The 25,375-nt window shown below is 53.2% G+C and overlaps 1 protein-coding gene across 3 annotated transcripts in view; it reads right to left on the reverse strand.

Annotated features, from left to right (window-relative positions):
- Window positions 1–4,912: 4,912 nt before the first annotated feature.
- The window catches only part of TTLL1 (TTL family tubulin polyglutamylase complex subunit L1), a 41,101-nt gene continuing 20,638 nt past the window's right edge, over window positions 4,913–25,375 (reverse strand). For all 3 annotated transcript variants that reach the window (XM_052640672.1, XM_052640674.1, XM_052640673.1), the window contains 8 exons: window positions 24,403–24,611; window positions 22,827–23,007; window positions 21,514–21,648; window positions 20,174–20,282; window positions 16,491–16,634; window positions 12,821–12,907; window positions 10,201–10,364; window positions 4,913–5,148 (listed from right to left, as the gene is read on the reverse strand). In XM_052640672.1, the coding sequence (XP_052496632.1) occupies window positions 5,019–5,148; window positions 10,201–10,364; window positions 12,821–12,907; window positions 16,491–16,634; window positions 20,174–20,282; window positions 21,514–21,648; window positions 22,827–23,007; window positions 24,403–24,611 (1,159 nt within the window). In that variant the 3' untranslated portion in view covers window positions 4,913–5,018. The remainder of the gene's footprint in view (window positions 5,149–10,200; window positions 10,365–12,820; window positions 12,908–16,490; window positions 16,635–20,173; window positions 20,283–21,513; window positions 21,649–22,826; window positions 23,008–24,402; window positions 24,612–25,375) is intronic.

The following is a 25,375-nucleotide window of genomic DNA, read 5'->3' on the forward strand; positions in this document are numbered from 1 at the left end:
ATCTGAAACATCAGAAAGGCAGCTCCTGGGGTGGGGGAGCGGGGAGGCGCTGGCAGCAGTCGGAGGGAAGAGGCATGGTGGAATAAATGGGAGCAGTGGTGACAGAAGGGGCCAAATTCAGGAGGCGGAACCTCCAAAGACTCAGTTCCCAAAGGGACTGAGTGTCCAATGGGACACCCGAACCAGGACAGCCCCGGGGGCACCTGGGCTTGTATCAACAGAAATGCCAGGTCAGTGCCTTAACTGTCCTTTAGGCAAGAGAGTCACCCCCAAACTACATCGGTGATTGTGTCCATAGAAGCACCTAGTCTGCCTAATGAGAAACAGGAAGCAAAATCTGATGGTGTTCCTGTTGCCCTGCAGGGATCCTGAAACGTCCCAGGGCACCCCACTTGGACACAGCTCCTGGTAAGTGCCACAAAAGGACACCCTGTGGGCACTGGCCGCTGGGCAGGGTCCCTGCAGCAGACGATCACCCGCCTCCCTGGACCACAGGAGGCTGATGGCCTGAGGCTGGGGAGACGGGGAAGCACCTCCCCTGGCTGGCTAGAGAGGCCGCTGAGCTGGAAAATGGACCTGGAGGGAGAACACACCCTGCCAGTGTCCTGGAAGAAGGCTGACCCCAGTGGAGACAAGTCAGGGGAGTTTGGGGCTGGTGAACAGAATGTATGGAGGGCCTCCAGGTTCTTCCAAGCACGGGAGGCTTTGTGGGGTACACTGAAGAACCGCCCTGTGCTGGGGGAAATGGCCACAGGTCAGGAAAATCCTTTGGGCTGGAGGGTGCAGCCCGATTGTATGGGAGGGGGCTGAGGGCCCAGTTCAGTGGGGCTTGAGCAGTGGTCCAGGCGGGAGGTCCATTGAAGAGTCTGCCACCAGGCCTGGGGACTGCTACGCTGGGAGCGGGGGACAGGTGGGAGGACTCCTTCATTTTGGGCTTAAGCACCTGCTGAAAAATACTGGCGGGAGCAGCCCATGTAAGAAACAGGCAAATGATGAGTTTCCTCTGGGAAAAATCGAATCGAATCATCCTGAAATTGATCAGATGCTCCGGCCTTCAGACTTTGGGACCTGTCCTTCACCCCTCAACCTTATCAAATGGAAAAAAGTAATGGGAGCTGATAAAAAAACAGAAATTGTTAACCCAGACGATTGCAAAGGGGAACACCATGGCTGGAGGCCCGGGCCCAGTGACCTCACAGTCTGTTTACAGCCTGACGGTTTCTGAAGGCCTGCTTCGGACACCACGTACTTCCTCCCTGCGCGTGTACTGGAAGTATCCAGAGGAAACATCTGCTCTAGAACATGACATCACTCATGTCACCGTCAATATTTGATATAAATATATTTAACAGGCATTCGCTCTCGCTTAGCAACCTGGTTACGGGCTTGCTGACTTCTCCCCTCCGTGATTCAACTTCCCCCACGCTCAGGCTGCGGGCACATTCCCAGCCGGGGACTCCACCCTTTCCAAAACCAGGCTGCATAACAGAGAACCTGGATTGGAAGAACTGGTAGGTGGAAAAGCTGTGATCAGAAGTGGAGGGGGGAAGCCACCAGCTGCGTGGAGGATTAGGCCCCCTCCTGGGGAAGAAAACACTGTCAGAGCTGGAGCAAGAACCAGCTAGGGTGGGCGGTAGCACTTCTTATTTCTGAGGCAAATAAAATCAATCCTCTTTTTATCCGCTAGGAAGCCAAGGTCCAAGGAGTCACTGTCAGTTTGTTCCAAGGAACAATCTAATAAATGGCAGAGCCAGGCCTCAAGCCCAGGTCTGACTCAGAGGCTCAAAGCCACACCCACCATCCACATCAGGCCTGAATGTCAGGGAATACACAAAGTACGTTGATCAATAAGCTGGGACCATTTCAGGCTTAACGTGAACACAGCAGACAAATTCCTACAAATTGCAATTTATTTGAATTTTGTACTACATTTCACTCATTTTGTATTAAAATAGGAGAAGGCAATGGCACCCCACTCCAGGCCTCTTGCCTGGAAAATCCCATGGACGGAGGGAGGAGCCTGGTAGGCTGCAGTCCATGGGGTCTCGAAGAGTCGGACACGACTGAGCAACTTCACTTTCACTTTTCCTTTCATGCATTGGAGAAGGCAATGGCAACCCACTCCAGTGTTCTTGCCTGGAGAATCCCAGGGACGGGGGAGCCTGGTGGGCTGCTGTCTATGGGGTCGCACAGTCGGACACGACTGAGGCGACTTAGCAGCAGCAGCAGCAGGGGCTTCCCTGGTGGCTCGGTAGTGAAGAATCTGCCTGCCACGCGGGGGATGCAGGAGACACAGGTTTGATCCCTGGGTAGGGAAGATCCGCTGGAGGAGGAAATGGCAACCTGCTCCAGTGTTCTTGCATGGAGAATCCCACAGAGGAGACTGGCGGGCTGCGTATAGTCGTCCATGGCGTTGCAGAGAGTCGGACATGACTGAGCGAGTGAGCACCCAGCACACATATTGAACTAGACCCATGCTTCATATTCTTTAAAAATTATTTTACTTTTGGCTGCGCTAGGTCTTCATTGGTGCTCTTCAGCTTTCTCTAGCTGCAGCGAGAGGGGGCTACTCTGCCGTTGCAGTGCCTGGGTCTCTCATTACAGCGGCTTCTCTTATTGCAGGGCGAGGGCCCTAGGGCACACAGGCTTCAGTAGTTGCCCCGTGGCACGTGGGATCTTCCTGAACCAGGAATCGAACCCGTGTCCCCAGCATTGGCAGGCGGATTCCTATCCACTGAACCACCAGGGAAGAAGACCTCTATCTTCTATGTCCTTGGCACAATTACATAACAAGAAAATCTTATGCCTAACATTGTAATGGAACATAGGTGGGGAGTTGAAAGAGAAACTCAGGACAATGAGTGAAGCATTAGTGAACAGGTGTCAAACGTGACAATAAAATGTTCTTATAAGAGAACACCCCCGGGGTGATTCAGACGCATCGATCGCTCTACAGAGGTACGTGGGTTGCCTCCCTGTATTTTTCTGTAGGTCACTGGAGTCCAGGCTGGCTTGCTGTAAACACATCATGTCAAGAGCTTATCCTGCCGACAATGACTTGCCAACAGTGCTTACCTCTGCGTCTGCGGCAAGCCCGGAGGCTGATGTCATAGAAGCCACATGGCAGGAATTGTCTGGGCTTATCTGACCGACAGACTCACCTACAAAACCCAGTGCGTCTCCTCAGGGCACTGAGACAAGGCCCTTTGTAATGATACTTGCTGAGGTATTAATATTTCTACTTGCCTGTTTTCCTCTAGATCACAGTCGAGTTGAAAGGAATGAAACCAAAGTAGTTGTCAGATTAAATGCTTTTGCTTTACAGCAGCAGTAAGATATTCAGGTTTGGGTTTGGGTTTGAACTTAGTGCCAAATTTTAAAAATGTGACCTACCTTATAATAAACTAAATCACATTCTGAAGCTGTTTCTTTCTGTCCAAAGGGCTCGTCTTATACATTCGTGAATTAGTTATTCAGCCCTAATGAAATAGATTGATACTGTGATTTTTAGGAAATATGTATTTGGTCTCCATCCCCTTTCCCAGCATAGAAAACCTTTGTAATTTTCTTTCTAAGAGCTACAGGGACATCTTTCTGTTATATTTAGTTTTGTTTCCAGTTCCTGAAACTGCTACAGAGCAGAAAGGTGAAACGCGTATCTTTTGTTATTCCTAACAAGTCCCTTTCAAGCAAACCAGAGTTTGTGCTAATGACTGGTGGCTGGGGCTCCTGGATGGCCTTGGATGTGAACTGGCTGCCTGGGGAACCAAAGCGTACCCCTCAACCTCCGAGGAAGAGAGGGGGCTGGAGGTGGAGTCAGTCGCCAATGGCCAGTGATTTAATTAATCATTGCCATGTACAGGGGCTTCCCAGGTGGTGAGAGTGGTAAAGAACTTGCCCGCCAACACAGGAGACATAAGAAACACAGGGTTGATCCCTGCTTCAGGAAGATCCCCTGGAGGAAGGCATGGCAACTCACTCCAGTATTCTTGCCTGGAGACTCTCATGGGCAGAGGAGCCTGGGGGCTAACAGTTGATAGGGTTGCCAAGAGTCAGACATGACTGAAGCAACTTAGCATGCACGCAGGCATGCCCATATAATGAGGCTTCCATAAACATCCCCGGACTATGGAATTGGAAGAGCTTCCAGGCTGCCAAACACATGGACGCGTTGGGAGGGTGATGCTCCGAGTGAGCATGGGAGCTCGGGGCCCCTTCATCCACACGTTGCCCTGTGCATCTCTGCCCTCTGGCTTTTCCTGAGTTGTATCCTTTATGTAAACTGGTAATGGAGTAAGTAAACTGTTCCTCTGAATTTCGCAAGCCCCATTCACAAAATTGAACCCAAGGATAGGGTTGTGGGAACCTCCGACTTGTAGCCAGTTGGTAGGAAGCGTTAACAACTGGACTTGCGATTGGTGCCTGAAGTTGTGAGTGTGGTGGGCAGTCTTGTGGGGCTGAGTCCTTACCTGTGGGATCTGACTCCATCTCCAGGTGTCCGAACAGAGTGAACCGCAGGACAGTGGTACCCACCCTTTATGGCACCAGGGACCCGTTTCATGGAAGACAGTTTTTCCATGGACTGGGGGGTGAGGGGTGGTTTCGGGTCGACTCAAGGGCATTACATTTATTGTGCACTTTATTTCTATTATTATTACATTAGATCCACCTCGGATCATCAGGCATTAGACCCTGGAGGTTGGGGAACCCCTGCCTCCAGGGGTAGGACAGGGTGGGACATCTGGGGCCACAGCAGAATTGCTTGGTGTGGGAAAAATCCTGATAGCCTGGAGCCAGAAGTATGGTGAGGGTGGGAGTGATGGAGAAACAGGGACGTTCCCCCAACAACAGACTTCTTAACCTTTCAAAGAAGTACCTTTATTTATTTACAGGGTTTAGGAAAGGAAAAAAAAAAGGTGTAGAAAAAGGAAATTCCAAAATAGGTGTCTTCGGCAAGGGTTGGGCGCGGTGACAGGTTTTGACCGGGTCCGGGCTGTAAGTCTCGCTTTTGGCGGTGGTCACTTCCAGGTGGTGAGGACGGTCCTCCCGGCATCTCTCAATCGGCTCCCTTTGGGCCCCAGCGACTGGCCCGGCCGACTTCTCAGCTCTCGGTCAGCCCCGTCGCCCTGCGCCAGCTCCTCGTCATACCTAGAGACAGAGGGCCATCTCCAGGGTTAAGAAGCAGCCCACGGGCCTCCAAACCCGCCTGCCCAGCAGGTGGCCTTGGCAGCCCATCAAGGGCCACCCCAGGCCACAAAACACACAAGCACAACCTTGTTAAACTGTCACTGCGGACAGGTCCCACACCCTGCAGTTGATGTTTTCATACAGGCCACCAGACAGTCTGGCAATGGCCTCAGGGAAAGGCATGACATACCAGGGTAGCCAGGGAGACAAGCGATGTCTGAAAATACATTACACTCAGCACCTCGCTCAGCATCTGTGGGGCGAGGATGACTAACCCCGGTCCAGACAGGGCACAGGGTGTGAGTGACCAGCCCAGAGGCGGCAGCCAGGACAGGGAGAGGCCAGTTTCACCTCCACCAGCTATGACCTACCCACCCCTCCCCATCAACGCTCCTGCATCGGGCTTGTGCAGTGCTAAAGCACGGCCCAGGGACAACGTACAGCTGGCGCTTCTAAACCAGAAAGAAGCTAGAACCTCAGGGACCCTGACCATAAGGCATCTGGTGACCTTGTCTCGCTGGGGTGGGGCCCCCACGACAGGGGTGAAACCCACAACAGGTGTTTTGGGCCCTGGCACTGCGCACCTCCATGGACAGGGTCTCCTATCCCTCCCAGGGCTTCCACCACCCTCCTGACTCAGATCTGTAGGCATCATGAGTCCCACTTCCTGTTGGAGGAAACTGGGGCTCAGAGAGGTTTATTCAGTGCTCTAAGGTCATACAGCTGGTACGTGGCAAAGGTAGGGTTAAATGAAACCCAGGACTTCAGATTCTTGGAGAAGGAAATGGCAACCCACTCCAGCATTCTTGCCTGGAAAATCCCATGGATGGAGGAGCTTGGCAGGCTACAGTCCCTGGGGTCACAAAGAGTCGGACATGACTGAGCAACTTAACTTCACTTAGGATTCTTAATTTGGAACTTTTTAACCTGAGGCTCAGAGTGTGAAGCTTCTGTCCACTGTTCTAATGTGTGTATAGGTGTCACTGCTGACCACACCCTGGCTGAGTACCCACCAAGATGTCCACATCAAATGCAAAAGGTACTAAGATGCTCAGTGATGTTGTATTAACTACGTTCTGCTGACCTCTGAAAGAGGGTGTGTTTCCATTAAAGCTTATTCCCAGAATCACCATGTGTGGGTTGAGGGTGGGCTGGGTTAGAGATTTCTGAGGATGAAGGATGCATTTTCCACACTGGGGGTGAAAGGGGAGGGTGGGGAGAAGGGAGGCCAGTCCGCTGAGTGTCATCTTCGTGGCAAACACAATGGGGTTTCCCTCTGCCAGACACGGGGAGGTCAGACCACAACCTGTGGGTCCCTCCCCTTCCTGTTTCCCTAAGGAGAGATGATGCTGGACAGAGGACTCCCCAGGGATGCTGGTGGTTCCGCCTGTGTGTGGGGGGGTCTCCCAGGAGGTGTACTGGCCCCTCTTCCTGCCAGGGACTCCTGTTCATACGTAATCACTCTATTTGCCTGTGTCGTGTCTACCTTACTGACCAAAGGGCTGGAGTGACCACCCCCTCTGTCTGGCTCATCCCCAGCACTCCTCTCGTGGGGAGCGTGTGTGCAGTAAGAACCTACTGAATAAGCAGAGGGGAGACACACAGGTGGGTTTCCTGTTTCCCTGGGCATTGGTGGTGGTCTGTGCAGCTTAAAAACAAACGGAAATGAGCACTTGGTGAGCAGCTGCCATTTGGGATGGGTGACTCCTGGGGGTGGTGTGCCCACCGACGGGGCGAGCGTGGAGGAGGGTCAGAGACCAGATGGCCCTTCTCAGGCCCCTCCTGGGCTGGTGGGCTGCTCTCCGGGGCTTTTCACAGGCAGGATCCACTCACAGGGGTCAGAACAGTCATTTTGAGAAGAGCGTAAAAGCAGACCAGCATCTTCTGAGCTGGGCCCTGGATGGAGCAGACACAAAGTACCAGCCCTGCAGCTCCGAGGCCGGGGCGGGGAGCTGGGGCGGCAACAAGAGTGTCTATGTCCAGGGGGCACACCAGGGTTGTGACCACGGGCAAGAGAGCTGGCCCCCGCTGGGACACCTGAAGGGCTCTTGAGGGCACCCAGTGGAATGCAGAGTGCCTGGCATGGCAGGACAGGATGGAGCCTGTGATGTCGGGGGCGTGTCCGCCCCCCTCCCCCAGACCCATCCTCCCCGATCCCCCAGCACCTCGGCTGCAAGCCCGCAGAGGCTCTGATGGGTCACTGAAGCGCTGGGGAGCAAGCCTGGAGTGGAAGGACCCAGAACCACAGGCTCTGCAGTGGGACCTCTCCTTACTACCTCACCCGGGGAGACAGTGGCCGAAGGCATCGCAAGGAAGGTCACCTTTCTGTCTCTCCAACTGGAAGCACTGAGGCTTCTGACCATGCGTCTCACTGAAACGGGGTGTCTGCCCACACCCTCAAGGGGGCAACGGGTTGATGGTGGGCCAAGAGCCTAGAGCCCACTTCCGCGACCTCCCCAGCACCCTCAGCTCGATGAAGAGGGGCTCACCCAGGGCCCCCTCGCCTGTCTCAGGGCTGTCAGGACGGAGCCCACAAGGCCCTGCATCACGGTTGTCACCCTGAGCCGCCCACAGTGCCAACCCCGGGAGGCTCTGGACATGCCCCTACCCGGCCCGACGCCCAAACTCTTCCTCTGTACCAAGGACTCTCTGTCCGTCGGCAGCAATGGACAGAGCCTCCCCCGTCCTCCGCCTTGTCCTGGAAGGTCCCCGTCACCTTCCTGCTCTGAACCTGGCTTCCCCTCCTGCCCCTCGAGTGGGCCTGTCTTCTCTCCCACAGACCATGCCCCTGGGTCTGCAGGGGAACCCCCTCTCCCCCCGCAACTTTTCTCCAAAACCTCCTTCCCAGGTCAGCAGAGTCCACTAGCCTTCCCCGCCATGTTGGTCACCTCTAATCCTCCAGGTCACTGACCCTAATTCCTTAAGATTCAGGCTCTCGGCTCACTGCTGCTGGTGACCTCAGTGACCAAACAGATGAGATCCTGATCCCCTGACCTACTGCCCTCTCTGATGACCTCCACCCCAGCTCAGCCCCACCTCGGGGGCACCCGACCTCATCATGTTCAGTGACCGCATCCCTTGCAAAACCTCAGCCGCCAGCCTTATCCTGACCTCTGCCCCTTCTCTTCCCAGCACGGTGTCCAACAGCCCCCCGCCTGCCCTCTCCCTGTCCTCAGCTGCTCAGACTTGCTGCTTCCCTGTCCTGCCCCTTCACCTGGCGAGCACCCCACCCTGGGCACTTCCACGCTCTGCCTACTCTATGCCTCGTCTGGATAGCAGACGTGCTGGAAGATACAACCCACCAGCCAGCTGGTCGCCCTTCAGGCTTGTGACCACCCTCCCCGGGCCCCGAGTGCTGCTCTCATGGACTCACCTGCGCTCCCGGGGCTGCATGCTTATATCCACACAGCAGCGGCGCTACCCGCCAGGGGCCTGCGATCAGTGCACGGGTCTAAAGTTCACAACTACTTCTTCACCGTTTTCAAATGTGAAGTGAGGGGCTTCCCTGGTGGCTTAGTGGTGGAGAATCTGCCTGCCAATGCCGGGAATGCGGGTTCGACCCCTGCTCCAGGGAGACCCCACATGCTGCGGGGCAAGTAAGCCCGTGGGCCACAACCACGGAGCCTGAGCTCTAGAGCATGGAAGCTGTGACCACTGAGCCCACGAGCCACGACTACTGGATCCCGAGCACCCTGGAGCCTGTGCCCCACAAGAGCAGCCACCACGGTGCGAAGCCCGAGCACCCTGCAGCTAGAGAGTCGCCCCCACGTGCAGCTGGAGAAGAGCCTGCCCAGCAGTGAGGATCCAGCACAGCCACACGTAGATACAAACATTTTTAAAACTTAAAGAAATGAAATTGTTAAATGTACGTTTAGACTTTACAGAAGTAGCTAGTGCGACCCTAACAGCTTCAGTCCTTGTGCTTGAGCGCTGCTTCCCTCTTTTCTTAGCCCCCTTCCCCAGCCCACACCTTCTGCAGCAGTGGTGCCCGTGACAACCCCTACGGAATGTCCCCCCACACTTCCTGCCCCGTCCACTCTCGGACCAGCCGCCATGTGCGGAAATGCCGGCCACACTGGGGGAGGGGGCACGGCGACCACTGCCCGGGTCACACGGATCACACTGCACACCCTTCCTGCAGCTCCTCCCCCCGCCTCCCAGCCCCCAGCACAGCCCCACCCCGGTCCTTCCAACGTCCACTCACCCTTCCACCTTGAGAACGAGTCAGACCCGCTCAGCCACTGCCCTTCTGATGGGTTCTCACTTTCCGCCGCTTTATGTCACTATCAGGGTGCCACATAACCCTCCATGCCTTTGTTCCCATATGTGTAAAATGGAGCCAGTGACAACCCTCACCTCACAAGGCTGCTGGGGAAATGAGCTGTGACAACGGGTGTCAGGCCCTAAATGCTGTCTGCCTTCCTCTCAACAGTATTATCCCCATCAAAAGGTGTGCACCGAGTTCCCTTGCAGCTCAGGCAGTAAAGAACCCCCTGCAATGCAGGAGACCCAGGTTCAAATGGTGCGTAAGGAAGATCTCCTGGGGAAGGGAATGGTAAAACACTCCAGTATTCTTGCCTGGAGAATCCCCTGGACAGAGGAGCCTGGTGGGCTACAGTCCACAGAGTCTCAAAGAGCTGGACACGACTGAGCGAGTAACACTTTCACAGGTGTGCAGACTGAGCTCCCCGGTGTCACACAGGTCTCAGGGGTGGGCCCGGCATGGCTGGTCACTGCTCCATGGTGAGTGACTAGCTCCGCCCTGACAGCTCACCTGGCCAGTGCTTTAATATTTCTCACGCACTAGACAGAGACTAGACAGAGGCCTGGTTCAGCACCCAACACTCATCGGCAACAAGATCTTTCCCATAACATCAAAAGGCAAAATACTCTACCCAATAAGGCGAGTTCACATGCGCCTAGAAAATCCTGGTTGGGCCCTGGCACACTCTCCACCCCCCGCCGCCCCAATCTGACACTCACGCGGCCAGTGGCACAGACCCACAAACTCACAGGATTTCATAATTGCCGAGGACTTCCCTTGGGGGTGACTTGTTCCATTTACAGTCTGGAATTTCACCGTTAGGGACCGCGATGTTGAGGGTGTCATTGATTAGATTGTACTTAAGGATTCGGTCGTTGGCAGTGCTGGAGGTGAGGGACGGGGACGCGTTTACCTGCAAGAGAGGAGACAGACCACGCCCTTCAGCTGAATCACCTACCCACCCTGGAGCATGGGTGAGCAGGGCAGAAGCAAACACTGGCCACCCCACAGTGCAGGTAAGGTGGTTGCTTTACACTGTCATACCTAACACCTTCAGGAAGCACTTTCTGATCTATTTCCTTAGGTGAAGTATAACTTAGGGGATTCTTTGGCAGTCCAGTGGTTAGGACCTGGCACTTTCAAGGCTGGGATCCCAGGTCAGGGAACTAAGATCCCACAAGCTGTGCAGCTCGGCCAAAAAAATAATAATAATAATAATCATTTAAGGACAGGATTAGGAACAGAACCTACAAATCAATCACCACACAAATAAAAATCTTAGGTCAACGTCCACCACAAACATAACTTCAGCGTCTACCTGTGTGGTGAGCTCCATCCTCAGCATGGAGAGCTGCCCAGAGCTTTGCTGGAATCGGTGAGCCAGTGACCCTGACCAAGCAGCATCGTGGTCTGAAGTAAAAGGAAGTGCACTCGTGTGCTGCCTGCCCAGCAAAGCAACATTCTGAGCAGAGGAGAAGCCCATCCAGCAAGTGGAAAGTTAGTCCCAGAGGCCTCTGGGAAGGTAAGCAAAGTCACCAAGCACAGATGTTGACTCTGCAGAGAATCCCACGGGCCCCTGGTCAGCGCCTGTTGACTCTTACTTTGTGCACAGTTGTAACAACCTTGGCGGGCTGCTTTCTCAGGCCTGGGAGGGAAGAGGCAGCAAATCTGAAAGTCGTTCAGGCTCCTCCCCCGAATGGTCAGACCGTGTGTCTGCGCTGCCAGCGAGGCAGCTGATGTGCACAGTGGCAGGGGCGGTGCGGACCTCGGGTGCCCTGGAAATTACCACTGCGCTTTATCAGGCCATCCTGCGATTCTCATTACAAACATGCTACAGTTCAGATCTGTTATATTATCTCAGCAATAACTTTCACAGTTAAGATTCTAGTTCATCAAGGAAAACTTGACTTCCATTGAAGTCACATAAGATGGAGAAACTTCATGTTGAAGGACATGAGTTTGAGCAAGCTCAGGGCATTGGTGATGGATAGGGAAGCCTGGCAGGCTGCAGTCCATGGGGTTGCAAAGAGTCGGATACAACTGAGCGACTGAACTGAAGATGGAGGAAAAGAAAATATAAATTATTTTATGTCTGTAGATAAGACTGACTTAGCTATTTTTCTGCAGATGTGCTAAGCTGCCTCAGTCCAACTCTTTGTGATCCCATGTATTGTAGCAAGCCAGGCTCCTCTGTCCGTGGGATTCTCCAGGCAAGAATACTGGAGTGGGTAGCCATGCCCTCCTCCAGGGGATCTTCCCAAACCAGGGATCAAACCCGCCTCTCTTATGTCTCCTGCACTGGCAGGCAAGATCTTTACCACCAGCGCCACCTGGGAAGCCCAGCTATCTCTCTACGTGTACATATGTCTACATACACACACACACACCCACACCACTTTCTCCTATAACCTGGCTCTCCTGGCAGCTTCTCGTGAGGTCCTCACTTTCCCTGCAAGGACCACTCACGGTGACTTGCTCCGGAGACTCAGCTTTGGCTGGAAACAGCCTGAGCTAAAGGACATGAGGTGCACCCACCTCGTGGGTCACACAAGGCCCACACAAGGAGATGAGTGGGCAGAGTGGACGCCTGCACTCTCACTGCCCGCCTGGCCCCATGCTCCTCTCCCCGGCAGCAGAGCGAAGCAGGACCACCCAGCAAGGTGGGCTCTGTGTCTGGGCCTTGATGGACATGCCAGCCCCTCCCCCACCACCGCTGTCATCAGGAAAAGGGCACATGCACCCCCTCCTTTCCAGAAGAGGCATCACTACACCCTGTCTGTGCCTTCAGATGGGCTGATAAGTCCACTTCCAGACTATGCCTTTGTCCCCAGAGCATGGTGTTCCTGATCTCTGGACAGAGCACTGTTGCCTCCCAGGACTTCCGGGGCTGTGAGCTCCCTTCCTGAATGGGAATAGTGTCCCCCAAGAAGATGTTTGGGGCCTCCGGAGCTGGACTCACCTGGAAGGACCCATCTGGAAGGGGGAGAAAATAAAATTAAAAAAATAAAGTACTTCTGGGGAATTCCCTGGTGGTCCAGTGGTTAGGATCCCGAGCTTCCACAGGTTCAATCCCTGGTCAGGGAATGAAGATCCCCGCAAGCTGCACAGTATGGTCAAAAAAAAAAAAAAAAAAATCCCCCAACGGAAGTGGAACCACAGGCTCTGGCGCTGTGGGCTGGGCTTGCAGGAGGTGGTTGACGGCAGTGTGCACATTTCTCAGGCATCAGCAAACCCTCAGACTTGATCATCTGTCCTCATCCTTCCGCCCTCGTCTCCGCCCGCCCCGGCCTGGGGCCTCAGAGTCGGGGCTGGGCAGGAGCGCGGGGAGGCCGTGGGGTGGCCAGGCGCGAGGTCGCGGGGCACAGGTACCTCGATGAGCCAGGGCTTCAGCTTGTCGTCGATGATGATGTCGTAGCCGTAGCACTCGAAGCAGTGCTTGTCGTTGTTCATCACGGGCTGTGGGGAGAGGGCTGCGGTTAGAGGCCGGGTCGGGGGGCCCACTGAGACCCCTGGCGTGTGGACACGCAGCGCGTCACAGCAGCAGGGCCCCGCTCCCTCTCCCTGCTCCTCCCATGGGGCTCCAGGGTGGACGCTCCCCTCAACCTCAGATAGGGCGTTCGGGAAGCAACCACTGCGTCTCATTCATCAGAGGCTCAACAACCAGCAGTGAAGGTCCCCACCGGCACAAGACTGTCCTGACACACACACACACACACACACACGCACAAACACACACACACACACGCACACACACTTGCATACACATGCACACACACGTGCACACACACGCGTACACACATATACTCACATGCACGCACACGCACACAGACACGCAGACACACACATGTGCACACACATACTCACATGCACACACAGACATACACGCACGCACACACACATGCATGCAGACACACGCACAAACACACGCACACACGTACACACACACTTGCATACACATGCATACACATACGCACATGCATGCAAACACGCACACACGCATGCACACACATACACGTGCATACACATGCACACACACGTACTCACATGCACACAGACACACATACATGCACACACGCGCGCGCACACATACATACACATAGACATACATGCACGCACACACACATGCATGCACACGTGCACACACGTGCACACACACTTGCATGCACATACACACATGCATGCAGACACACACAAACACATGCACACACGCATGCACACACACACACGTATACTCACATGCACACAGAGACACATACATGCACACACACTTGCACACACAGAGACACATCCACAGACACACACACATACATGCACACACAGACACACATGCACACACACATACACGCATAGGTACACACAGATGTACACACGTACACACGTGTACACACACATACGTGCATACAAACACATAATATACTCATACACACACATACACGCAGAGATGCACACATGCACACACATACGTGCATGCAAACTCACATATACTCACACGTACACAGAGACATACACGCACATACATACACACACATGCACACACAGACACAGACATACACATTACACAGATGTGCACGCACACACGCACAGGGCCCACTAGGCTGCCAGTCCCTTCATAGGCCCCTTGGGATGCAGCTTATGAACCTCTGTTCTCTGTGACAAAAGTCAAATCCATTTACTTAAGATTTTTGGATCTTCTTCTCAGTTTTTAATTCCACTTCATAAACTATTCTCCAAGTGTATAAAAAACCCACCAGCTGCTTGCTTACAACACAGACTCCATGCTGCCTGAATGAGACCCTCTGGGAGAAGGCCAGCAAACAGTGGTGCTCCCTGGGGTTGTCTCTGCACTGCACAGCGAGGGAGAAACACAGACACGACCGTGAGGACCATGAGGGCTTCTTATGCGGCAGTGGGTGCGTGGACTCTACTTAGTACGCTGGATTCAGAACAGGAAACACCTAAGGAGGGGGGAGCCCAGTGCAGCCCCACTTGTTGGAGGAAAACCAGCGTGCGGGGTGGGCTGTTTCATCACATGGAAATCTAGCGGAACCGCTGCATTTACACTGAATTCTGGTGTCGTGACCTGGATACCACCCACACCACAGTCGCAAAAAGCCTCTGCAGAACAGGCAGTCACAACCCTCTGTCATCTCCCAGCCCCACTGTCTCTGGCCCTCCGAGCATCCTGCCCCCAAGCTGTGGCTCCCAGCTTCTCCATCATGTCCCATGTCCTGTGTTCTGGGTCTGGGTACCCCTGCGTGGTCCTTGCCCCTGCACCACGCCCTTCTCACAAGGTACTGCAGCCGCCCCTGTCCCTATCTCTCCCCTAAATTCCCAGAAGGCAACACACTTGGTAAAAACAAGGAGACATCCTAAATGAATAAAAATGGAATAAATGAATTGCTGCTCCCCAAACCCTCAGAGCCTTAGAAATGCCACAGCTTTTCAGCTCTGGAGCCCAAAGTGCAGGAGGAGACCCTCAGAGGCACCTGGCAGGGGAGCCGGCCTCAAGACGGCTGACCACCCGGGGCCAGGGTACAGGCGTTCTTGGACAGCCAACGATTTCTCAGAGCTCTGCCAGCCAGGGGGACTGAAGCCGGCCAGGAAGGAGGTGGAGGGAGCTGGTTTAACCAGGCACTAAGGCGCCCGCATCCCCCGTGTTACAGCCTGGCTTGAAATCTGAGTTCAGGACTCCACACACATCCCCACCGTGAACCCCACCCAAGTGTCGAAGTTCAAGACGTGGCTTCCGTGGGGTAAGAGACTTGGAATGTGGCCCCTGAGACGCCTTTCTCTTACAGTTAACCAGACCAACTAGACCCTGCGTCCTCCCCTGTCGAGTCCACCCTGTGAGCCCAAGACGCAGACTGGAGGAGCTGGCAGGGCTCCGGAGCGCTCGGTGACACAGGAACAGCTCGGGTCAAGACACAGGAAGGCCAGGGTGTCCACTAGAAGCGCCATTGTTCCATCCATAATTTTACTAGGCTCTTTCAACAAAGCTTTCCACACATAGGGGAAACAGCATAAACTGTCATTTTCCGAGATAAAATGGGAGTTGGGGGTCTTCCCTGATGGTCCAGCGGTGCTTCCAATGCAGGCAGCCCGGGATCGATCCTCGGTCAGGGAACGAGAGCCCACGTGCCACAACTAAAAGATCTCGCACGATGCAACTAACACCCAGCCCAGGCAAACAGATATAGTTTGCTTTAAAAAAATAAGAGAGGGAATTCTCTGGGGGTCCAGTGGTAAGGACTCGGTGCTTTCACGGCCATGGGCCTGGGTTCAGTCCCTGGCTGAAGAACTAAGATCTCACAGGTCCTGTGCCCTGGCCAAAAAAAAAAAAAGAACAGGGGGTCGAGGAAGACCTTACTCTTCCACTGAGAAGACTGCACATATGTATTTCCACACACATCCACCTCGCTGCGAAGCCCGTATCACACTTCCTCTAAGAGCTCGTCTCCCCACGTTTCCGAGTCCAGGGAGTGAAGCTCTGCCCCCCGGCTCCTCAACCCCCAGTGAGTGGGCGCCTACTCCAGTCTGCCCACCGGCTTCTACGCTAGAACTAGCGGCCTGCATGCTGGTGCTCCGAGGTGTATTCTTTACTTTTCCTTGGAAAACAGATGCACACCTGCTTTAGGACAATAAACAAAGCAAAAACTGCAAACCAGCCAACAGATAGGAGACATGACTGAAAAAAGAGAGCGGACTCTCTCCCACCCTAAATGTCTATGAAACAGCAGAGCAGGCGGCCTAAAAACAAGGAGGCTGCTGAAAAGTCTATCTCCAAAGCTTCAGCTTGTGACAAAGGCTTGCTCTCCACTCAGGGGGCACAGAAGAGCCAGGGGTGATGGACGTCAAGCGGACCCAGCCCGTCTCTGGAGGTCCCGAGGCCGTGGCTGCAGGAGGTAAGGCCATAAAAACCAGTGTTTTTAGCAAAAGAGCCACAAGCGCCCCCCAGTCCCAAACCATTCCTGGGTTTGTGCTGCCTCCTCGCTCCCTCTGCTCCTGGGGCTCCCACCCACCCCCCGGGCTCAGGGCTTACCGCCACGGCCTTCAGGGACTGCACGATGATCCAGTGGATCTCGTCGAACAGCTTGCCGGTCACCTCCTTGCCTCGGGTGCTCTCCAGGTAGAGCCGCAGGTTGTTCACGGTCCACTTGCCCCCGTGGATGTGGTTGTAGTCCTCCTGGTCACGGAAATGAGGCGGTGGGGTGGGGGACAGGCAAGGCACCCAGGGGACCCAGCGCTTGTTCCCACCCTTGAGCATTTCCTGGGGCCCTCCTCTGTGGGGGGCGGGCACATGGAGACAAGGCACGTGGGCTGTGCCCCTTGGGGATCTGAGATGTGTGTTCTTAAAATACAGTCATCCCTGGGTATCCGCAGGGGATGGGTTCCAGGGCTCACTCAGAGTCCCAAATCCCTGGATGCCTAAATCCCTTACACAAAATGGCACAGTGTTTGCGTGTAACCTACATACATCCTCCCCATCTCCCGTGTCCTTTAAATCACCCCTAGATTACACATCGGGCTTCCCTGGTGGCTCAGGGGTAAAGAGTCCACCTTCCAATGCAGGAGACGTGGATTTGGTCCCTGGGAAGACCCCCTGGAGAAGGAAACGGCTACATACTCCAGTATTCTTGCTTGGGAAATCCCCCGGACAGAAGGGCCTGGTGGGCTATACAGTCCATAGGGTGGAAAAGAGTCAGACACAACTAACAGCAACATCCCTAAGAGAAATCATAGGAAAAACTAGGCCAACTGTCCAGAAGTACCTGTCCTTTTCCAGTCACAGATTCTTTCTACCATCGAGAAAAATGTGCTTACTTAAAAAAAAAAACTCTAGAGGCATGAAGTATACGCTTTATGCAAAACACTGACATAGGCGCAGATATATAAAACACGAGGACACGTCCGTTTGGGGGCCTGTAGGAGCATTATTTTATCTGAATGATCTCACAGCACTGCTCTCCTCTCAACTTGCAAGACTGTGCATTTCAGGACCTGGCCCTGGTCTCTGATCTCCTTCTCTTGCTCATCCTCCACTGTGGGAAACCCTCCAGCAGTCAGGATGAATCTAGCCTCCTGGCAGGCAATCCCAGGGCAGCTCTGAGGTCTCCTGACCTTCAGTTACAGGCAGTCCTTTGCAGTCGGCCCCTCTGGCTGGATTCTGAGCCTCCCGAGAGCAGAGACTGTCTTGCCATCCTGGTACGGAGTGCAGGGTGGCACTCTGCACCCAGCGGCCCCCGGTGGACAGCCTGTCACACTGCTTCACAGCCTTTCTGTGTTCCATATAACATCAGTCCTCTCTGCAGGGCTAAACTAGAGGCATGCAAGACTGAAACCGAGGTTTCTCGGAGTAGGCACTTTTTACGTTAAAAAGCAAAGCACTGACAATTAGGATCAATGTGGCAAGTACTGCTGCGTCTGGGACATGGAGAGACGCCAGACTGACTGTACTGCCTCCGCTCTCTTCTTCTGCCATTTTAAATGAATGGTTTCTGGGGACCTCCCTGGCAGTCCAGTGGTAAAGACTGTGCGCTTCCAACCAAGGGATGCAGGTTCGACCCCTGGTCAGGGAACTAAGATCCCACGTGCCAGGTGGTGCAGCCAAAAGAAAAAAAAAAAAAGAATAATTTCTGTCCCTTATTGATGGAAATGGTGACCTAGTGACTGATGTCTTGAGAAGGCTCCTCAGATGAGACCACCCTCCCAATTTCAGTCTGGCACCCCCAGGTCGAGGCGGCTTTGTAGGTCAACCACTGTGCACTGTCCTAGGACATGAAATGGACAAGAGGTCAGTCATCGTCACTCCCCAGCTCCGCCCAGACCTCAGGCAACGTGCTACTTGGCCACGAAGGGCCTGCCGTTGCTTAGCTGTCCCCCAAATGCTCATCAGTTCTGTGCTGTGCCACCTGAAGTGAGTATGACATCTTGGCCGCGTCACCCCTTCTCCTCTAACTGTGAACCTTGTAATGATGCTGCTCTCAGAAAAACCTGACGGGCAGGTGACGTGGGGTCGGCCTCACGTGGAAGCCACTTGCCACCCCCAGTGACAGGTGGCCGTGGTCACATCATTCCACGACCAGCAAGGTAGAAACCAGGGCTGCTGTTTGAGAGCGAGGCTGGGTGACTTGCCCAGGTCACACAGCGGGTGAGTGATGGACATCGGATTGAGCCCGAGCGGGTCTGACCAAATTCTTCAGTAGGGTTACTCAGAAAAGCTTGCTTTCGATCAATATTTACCCTCTTTCTGCTCCAATGACAGAAAAAGACCAGGGTATTCAGGCTTCCATTCAAGCAAGATGCAAGTAGAGGAGGGTCTTTCATAGAGACATGAGACCTTTGGGACTTGTTTGCCAGGACTGGGTCAGAGCCTGGGTATAGCTCCCGGTGTCCCAGCCTTCACTGGCCACTCCAGGGCCCTCTCTCACCAGCACCCTCGCTTGGGGCTCCAGCAGCCTTGACTGCTTTCAGCTCCTGCAATGCTCCTTCCACACGGGCTGCGCCCTCTGCTAGAATGTTCTTTCTGCATCTCCACCTGGGGAATCCCTGGCTCAGACTTCAGGTGTCTGCTCAAGCCTGCTTCTGCACAGCAGCCTCTGGCCAGCTGGCCTCTGGGATCCTTCATTCCAAGCTCCTCCAGCGCTGAGTCTCTACCTTCAGAGCACGCAAACCGTTGGTGACACATTCCTCCACACGGTTACCGGGCAACTATCTCCCCCGCAGGCTCTGGGCTCCATGAGCGCAGAGATCAAGGGAATTTCTTCCCATCACTGTGCGTGCGTGTGCTCAGTCATGTCCAACTCTTTTTGACCCCATGGACTGTAGCCCGCCAGGCTCTTCTGTCCATGGGATTCTCCGGGCAAGAATACTGGAGTGGGTTGCTATTTTCTCCTCCAGGGAATCTTCCCGACCCACAGGATCTGATTCACATCTCCTGCATCTCCTGTCTTGCAGGCGAATTCTTTACCGCTTGAGCCATCAGGGAAATGTACAGAGACAAGGCCAACTGGTGGCTGTGTAAGACCCAGAGCTCTGCGGGCAAACTACAGGTTTAGGATTTTGTTGAGGTGGTGGTGGTGGTGGTGGTGGTGGTTGGGGTTTAGTCGCTAAATTGTGTCTGACTCCTGCAACCCCATGGACTGGAGCCCGCCAGGCTCCTCTGTTCATGGGATTTCCCAGGCAAGAATACTGGAGTGGGCTGCCATTTCCTTCTCCAGGGGATCTTCCGGGCCCAGGGATCAAACCCGCCTGTCTTGCGTCTTCTTCAGTGGCAGGTGGAATCTTTACCCCTGAGCCGCCTGGGAATATTGCCCACACTGTAGCCCTTAACATGGGGCCAACCCAGGGAGGTGCTCAGTGAGTGAATGACCATGCCTGAATCCTCTCCTATAATCCTCCCAGCTGCCACAAGGTGATAATATTATCTCCTTTCACAACTGGAGAGACTGGGGCCCTGACACTCAGTTAACTTACCCCCAAGGTCACAGAACTAGAAAGACAGGGCTTGGACATGGGATTTTCTTTCTCCAAGTGCCCCACCCTGACACAGGCTGGCACTCGGCTTGGGCAACCAAACTGGATACCTGGGGCTCCCCCTCATCAGTGCCAGGGCATCTTGAATCCAACTCTTCTACCCACCCACCCTGTCCTGCAAAGAGAAAAAACAAAGAAACCCATGAAATCAGTCCGTTTCCTTAAGCTTAGTTGAAAAGAAACACTTACCCCGTGTTTCTGAATGGCGACATTGGTCAGATGGACAAACATGTTGTCCAGCTCACTGGTGCTCGGGGTGTATTTCACTGTGCAGAAGCGGCAAAATCCAAGTTTATACCTAGGTGGGAATTTGGATTAACTCAATGCTCTGAGGACAAGCATAAACAAAATATCACACTTTCTTGTCTTAAAAGAGCTGCCAACATGGATGTACCTAGAGATGGTCATACTGAGTGAAGTAAGTCAGACAGAGGAGAAATATCATATGACATCCCTTATATGTGGAATCTGAAAAGAAATGGTACAAATGAACTTACTTACAAAACATAAAGAGACTCACAGACTCAAGAGAACCAACTTATGATTGTCAGGGCTCAGGGGAAGGATGGGGGAAGGGACAGTTAGGGGTTTTCAGATGGACATGTACACGTTGCTATATTTAAAATGGATCATCAGTAAGGACCTACTGTCTAGCACAGGGGACTCTGCTCAAATGTTATATGGTAGCCGGGATGGGAGGGATGTTTGGGAGAGAATGGATACATGTATATGTATGGCTGAGTCCCTTCACTGTTTACCTGAAACCATTACAGCATTATTAACTGGCTATACCCCAATAAAAATAAAAAGTTCAAAATAAATAAACATATTAAAAAATTGCAAAAAAAAAGAGTCGCTTTTTGTTTTGACCTTTCAGAAGAGTTGCCTTGTAAAATTTTTATGGTTCTTTTTATATAAGGGGTTTATTAAGATATAATTTATATGCCATAAAACTCATCCACTTAAAGTGTGCAACTCAACGGTTTTGGGTATATTCAGAGTTGTGCAACAATCACCATCACACTCCAAAAGGAAGCCCTGTGACCATCAGCGGTCACTTCCCAATCCCAGTGCCGGGCAAACACCAAGCTACTTTCTGTTCCTACAGTTCTGCCTATTCTGGGCATGTTATAGAAACGGAAGTGTACAACATGTGGCCTTCTGTGTCTGGTTTCTTTCTCTGAGTATGTTTGCAAGGTTGCAAAGAATTGCTTCTTAGTTTTAAGATTCACATTACTGTCAAAGTCATCATCTTACTCAACATGGACCATGTGCCAGGCACCGCAAGTTCGGGGAACTTGACCAACGACCAGCCTAACAACCCTTGCAAGGGTCCTGAGGAGTACGAGGCGTCACGTCAAATTGGTCTTTTTTTTTGGCCACACCTCGTGGCTTGCAGGATCTTAATCCCTGACCAGGGATCGAACCCAGGTCCCCTGCAGTGGAAGCACTGAGTCCTAAGAAGGGGGGACTGTCAGGGAATTCCCAAAGCACAGTTTTAAGGATGGAAACAATCCCCCAGCTCTTACATGTAGCAGCGCAGCGGGCGGTACGTAGACACCAGAACATACAAGCGCAGGTCGAACTTCCTGCCGCCGATCAGTAACGGGTTGTTAATGTACAGAGAGATCACGTAGGCTTCCTTGGTGGACTGAGTCACGAACCTGGGTGCGATAGAGAAGGCTGAGCTTAGATGTAAACACCAGAGGGCTTTAACAGGGAACAGACCTGAGTGTGCCAAGGGGGAGGGGGTCAGGGAGGGATGGATGGCGAGTTTGGCATCAGCAGTGGCATCAATATTACATACAGAATGGATAGACAAGGTCCTACTGTAGTACCCAGGAACTGTAGTCAATATCCTGTGATAAACCATAATGGAAAAGAATATGAAAAAGAATATATATATATATAACTGAATCACTTTGCTGAACAGCAGAAATTAATATTATAAATATGCCTTACCTCAATAAAATAAATTTTTAAAGACCAGAGATCTTTAGTTGGCTGGTGACAAGCTTGCTGCCTCTCATCAAGTGAGAGGCTGGTTTGTGGGGAGGAAACAGGGGCTGGGGTTTGGGGGCAGTATCCATGGAGGAACCCCCGGGGGCTGGCATCATGTGGTCAGACTTCAATGCAGGACACGAGGCGGTGTCCCTGCCATTCCTGGGAAATCCTGACATCGCCCACCCCTAAAGGACGGCACCCATGGTCCAGGCATTCCCCAGCAGTGAAGAACCTCACAGAGTCAAGGAGTGAGGCTCAGCCTAAATCTCCTGGGGTCCTCTGCTCCAAGGAGCCCCCAACCCAGGGAGGAGGCCTGACCTGACTGTGCCCAGGTCTTCTCTCACCCTGGCTGCACACACTGCCCGGTGCTAGGGTCCATCTCCAACTCGCCCCCGTGAGGCTGGTGCCACTGTGTCCCCAGTTTACCCAGATGAAAAACCCAAGAGTCCATACAACAAAACTGACTCAGGCGGTGGGTGTCAGATGGAGTGCAAGCCCAGGCACCCAGGGGTTAAGCACGTGCTTCGCCCCCTCAGAAGCACCAGGACTGGACGGGTCTCCCCCCAACTTTCAGAACAAAGAGCAGCTGGCAAGGCTCCCTGCTCCTGTGACCTTACCCTGCTTTACACACCTCTCTCCAGGTGAGATTCTATGCCTGGTGATGCTGCTGTGGCCACAAGGCCTTGCCCTGCCGCCAAGTGTACACATGCACAATTGCTGCCCACCGGGAAAGCAAGCAAGCACCCCCCCATTCCCCGCCCAGCCCACCAGCCTGTGGCCGAAAGCCTAATGACACGAGACAGCTGCTGCAACGCGCACGGGACGCCCGTCCACTTACGAAGATGTTTTGCTGTCCCGGGACCACTTTTTGATCTGCGAGAGCTTGTTGATCAGGAAGATGCCCTTTCCCTGGGCTTTGCCACAGGGTTTCATAATCCACGTACTCGAGGGGCTTTTCCGGAACTCCTCCACAAACAGGTTGTAGTCGGCGGGCAGCATGTAGGTGACGGGGACAAAGTCTGAGGATATGGGAGAGGGGACAGCGGTGAGTCAGCCCAACAGGGGCCACAGCAGAGAAATACCGCCACTGCCTTTCCAGGGCCTGTGTCGTTACCCAGCGCCCCCTGCCCAGCATCTGACGCAGCGAGGACTTCTGCTGTTCAATCCATGTGAGACAGGTACGTCTTGCTTTATTGGGCTTCACAGATAATGTGTTTTTTGACAAAATGAAGGTTTGTGGCAACCCGGCGTGGAGCAAGTCTGTTGGCGCTATTTTTCCAACAGCATCGGCTCACTTTGTGTTTCTGTGTTACATTTGGGTAATTCTCACACTATTGCCAACTTTTTCATTATTACGTTTGCTATTATGTTTGGTGAACTATGATAAGCAATCTTGATGTTACTGGGTGGGCTGAGACTTACGGAAAAACCCAAGGGAACTTTCTGGCCAAGCCAATACGACTGCAAAAAAGAATGACAACTCACAGAAGGTTCAGATGATGGTTAGCATTTCTAAGTAATAAAGTATCTTTAAATGAAGGTATGTGCATTGTTTTCTGAAGACATAATGCTACTGCACACTCGATAGACCACAGTTTAGTGTAATGATAACTTTTACATGCAGTGGGAAACCAAAAAAATTCATGTGACTTGCTTTATAGCAATATTCGCTTCATTTATTTTTTATAATTTTGTTCTTTTTATTTATTTTTGGTGGCACCGCACGGCTTGTGGGATTTTAGTTCCCTGACCAGGGATTGAACCCAGGCCCCTGGCAGGGGAAGCATGGAGTCCTAACCACTGGACCGCCAGCGAATTCCCACGGTGGAATTTGCATTCTCGTGGTGCTCTTGAACTGAACCTACCGTCTCTCCGAGGTCTGCCTGTAACGAGTTCTCTCTTGGCTGCGTGCCAGTTTGTAAATCTGTGCCATTTAATTCCCACAGCAACCTCTGAGCTCGGCATTGTTATTATTCCCATTTATCAGACAAGGACACTGAGGCCCAGAGAAGTCACATATCATTTTCCCCAAGTGTGCAAAGGGATTCTGAAACTTTCCGCCAGCCCAGTTTCTCTTACAGGATGCTGCATGGACACACCGCTCTCTCTGGGCCTTCCCAGACACAGGATTTACCCCTCCCGGCAGTCTGCAGCCCATGGAGTGGCCCCCGCCCTCCTGAGCACATTTCCAAGGCAGTGACACAAACTTAAGATTCCAAAGCTGAAGCCCTCCCCGCCCCCTGCCCTGCTCCTCCGTATCCCATAAACACTCGGAAAGAAAGAGGTGCTCACAACTCGCACAAACACACTCATCCCTCAGAGCCAACAGCTGCCATCCCCGTGCCATGTGCCGATGGGGGAAAAAACGCCACGGCTATTTATTTAAAAGGTGAAGTGGCAGAAAGGACACGAACCCAGGTAGAGGTACTTCCCGCTTTCGTCCTTCTCCGCCAGCGGGCTCCCTTCCTTCTCCAGCTCCTTCCTGTATCTCTTGATGTTTTTCACCATCAGGTCCTTCCGCGTCAGCTCATAGTGGTTCGGGAAATGGTTGACTATTTGATCATCCGAGAGCCGGTAGCCAGTTTCGACACTAAAAACATTGCGGATGGTCTGCACGCTCATCCTGAAAGAGAAGCGAAGAAGGGACGTGCGGGACGAAAGCTCAGGGTGTGTCCACGTGGAAGGAGGACTCATTAAGGCCCAGGAACCTCCGACCAGGAAGCATGTTCCTCAGAGCTTACCTGTCCCCAGCTCGCACCTGAGCCCAGAGGGGTCCAGCCTACGGCAGCAGGATGTGTGTCTGAGACGATACCTGAACAGTCTGGGGCGGGGGCTGCTCTGAGTCTGTGCCCTGACTGGCTGTGCTCTCTGGCACAGAGTAGATGCTCAATAAATGTTTCTCGGTTAATGGTAACACTGATTATCGATATTACACGAGCCAGACCCTTTCTGACTATGAAGTCAAGAAATTCACTGACTCAATATCTGCACCCCAAGTCAGGAAGGACAGGGACCCCTTAAAACCAAAGCCCCAGGGACTTCCCTCACGGTTGTCAGGGACGTCAAAATGGAAGCAGTCTTGTTCAGGCTTCAGAAGCCGGAGAGCAGGCCTCTGACCGACTCCTCGCCCCGCCTGGATTACACGCCTGCCTGCAAGCACACCAACTGCTACCAGCAAGTCAAGCGGCACTTTGGATAAGAGAGGGAGAGGACCCTGGATTTTCTCTTGAGCCCCTGGAGGCCTGGCCAGCCCTCTTGGGTCAGGAAAATCCTGTATCTCACAAGGTTTGAGACAAACAGGATTGTGAAAGTGGAACCAGAGCTGCATCTCTGAAGTTTACGCAAACTGTTGATAATATCAGCTGCCCAAACTGCAACGTGAAGTCT

The sequence above is a fragment of the Budorcas taxicolor genome, chromosome 5 (assembly GCF_023091745.1).
Source record: "Budorcas taxicolor isolate Tak-1 chromosome 5, Takin1.1, whole genome shotgun sequence".
NCBI classification, from domain to species: domain Eukaryota; kingdom Metazoa; phylum Chordata; class Mammalia; order Artiodactyla; family Bovidae; genus Budorcas; species Budorcas taxicolor.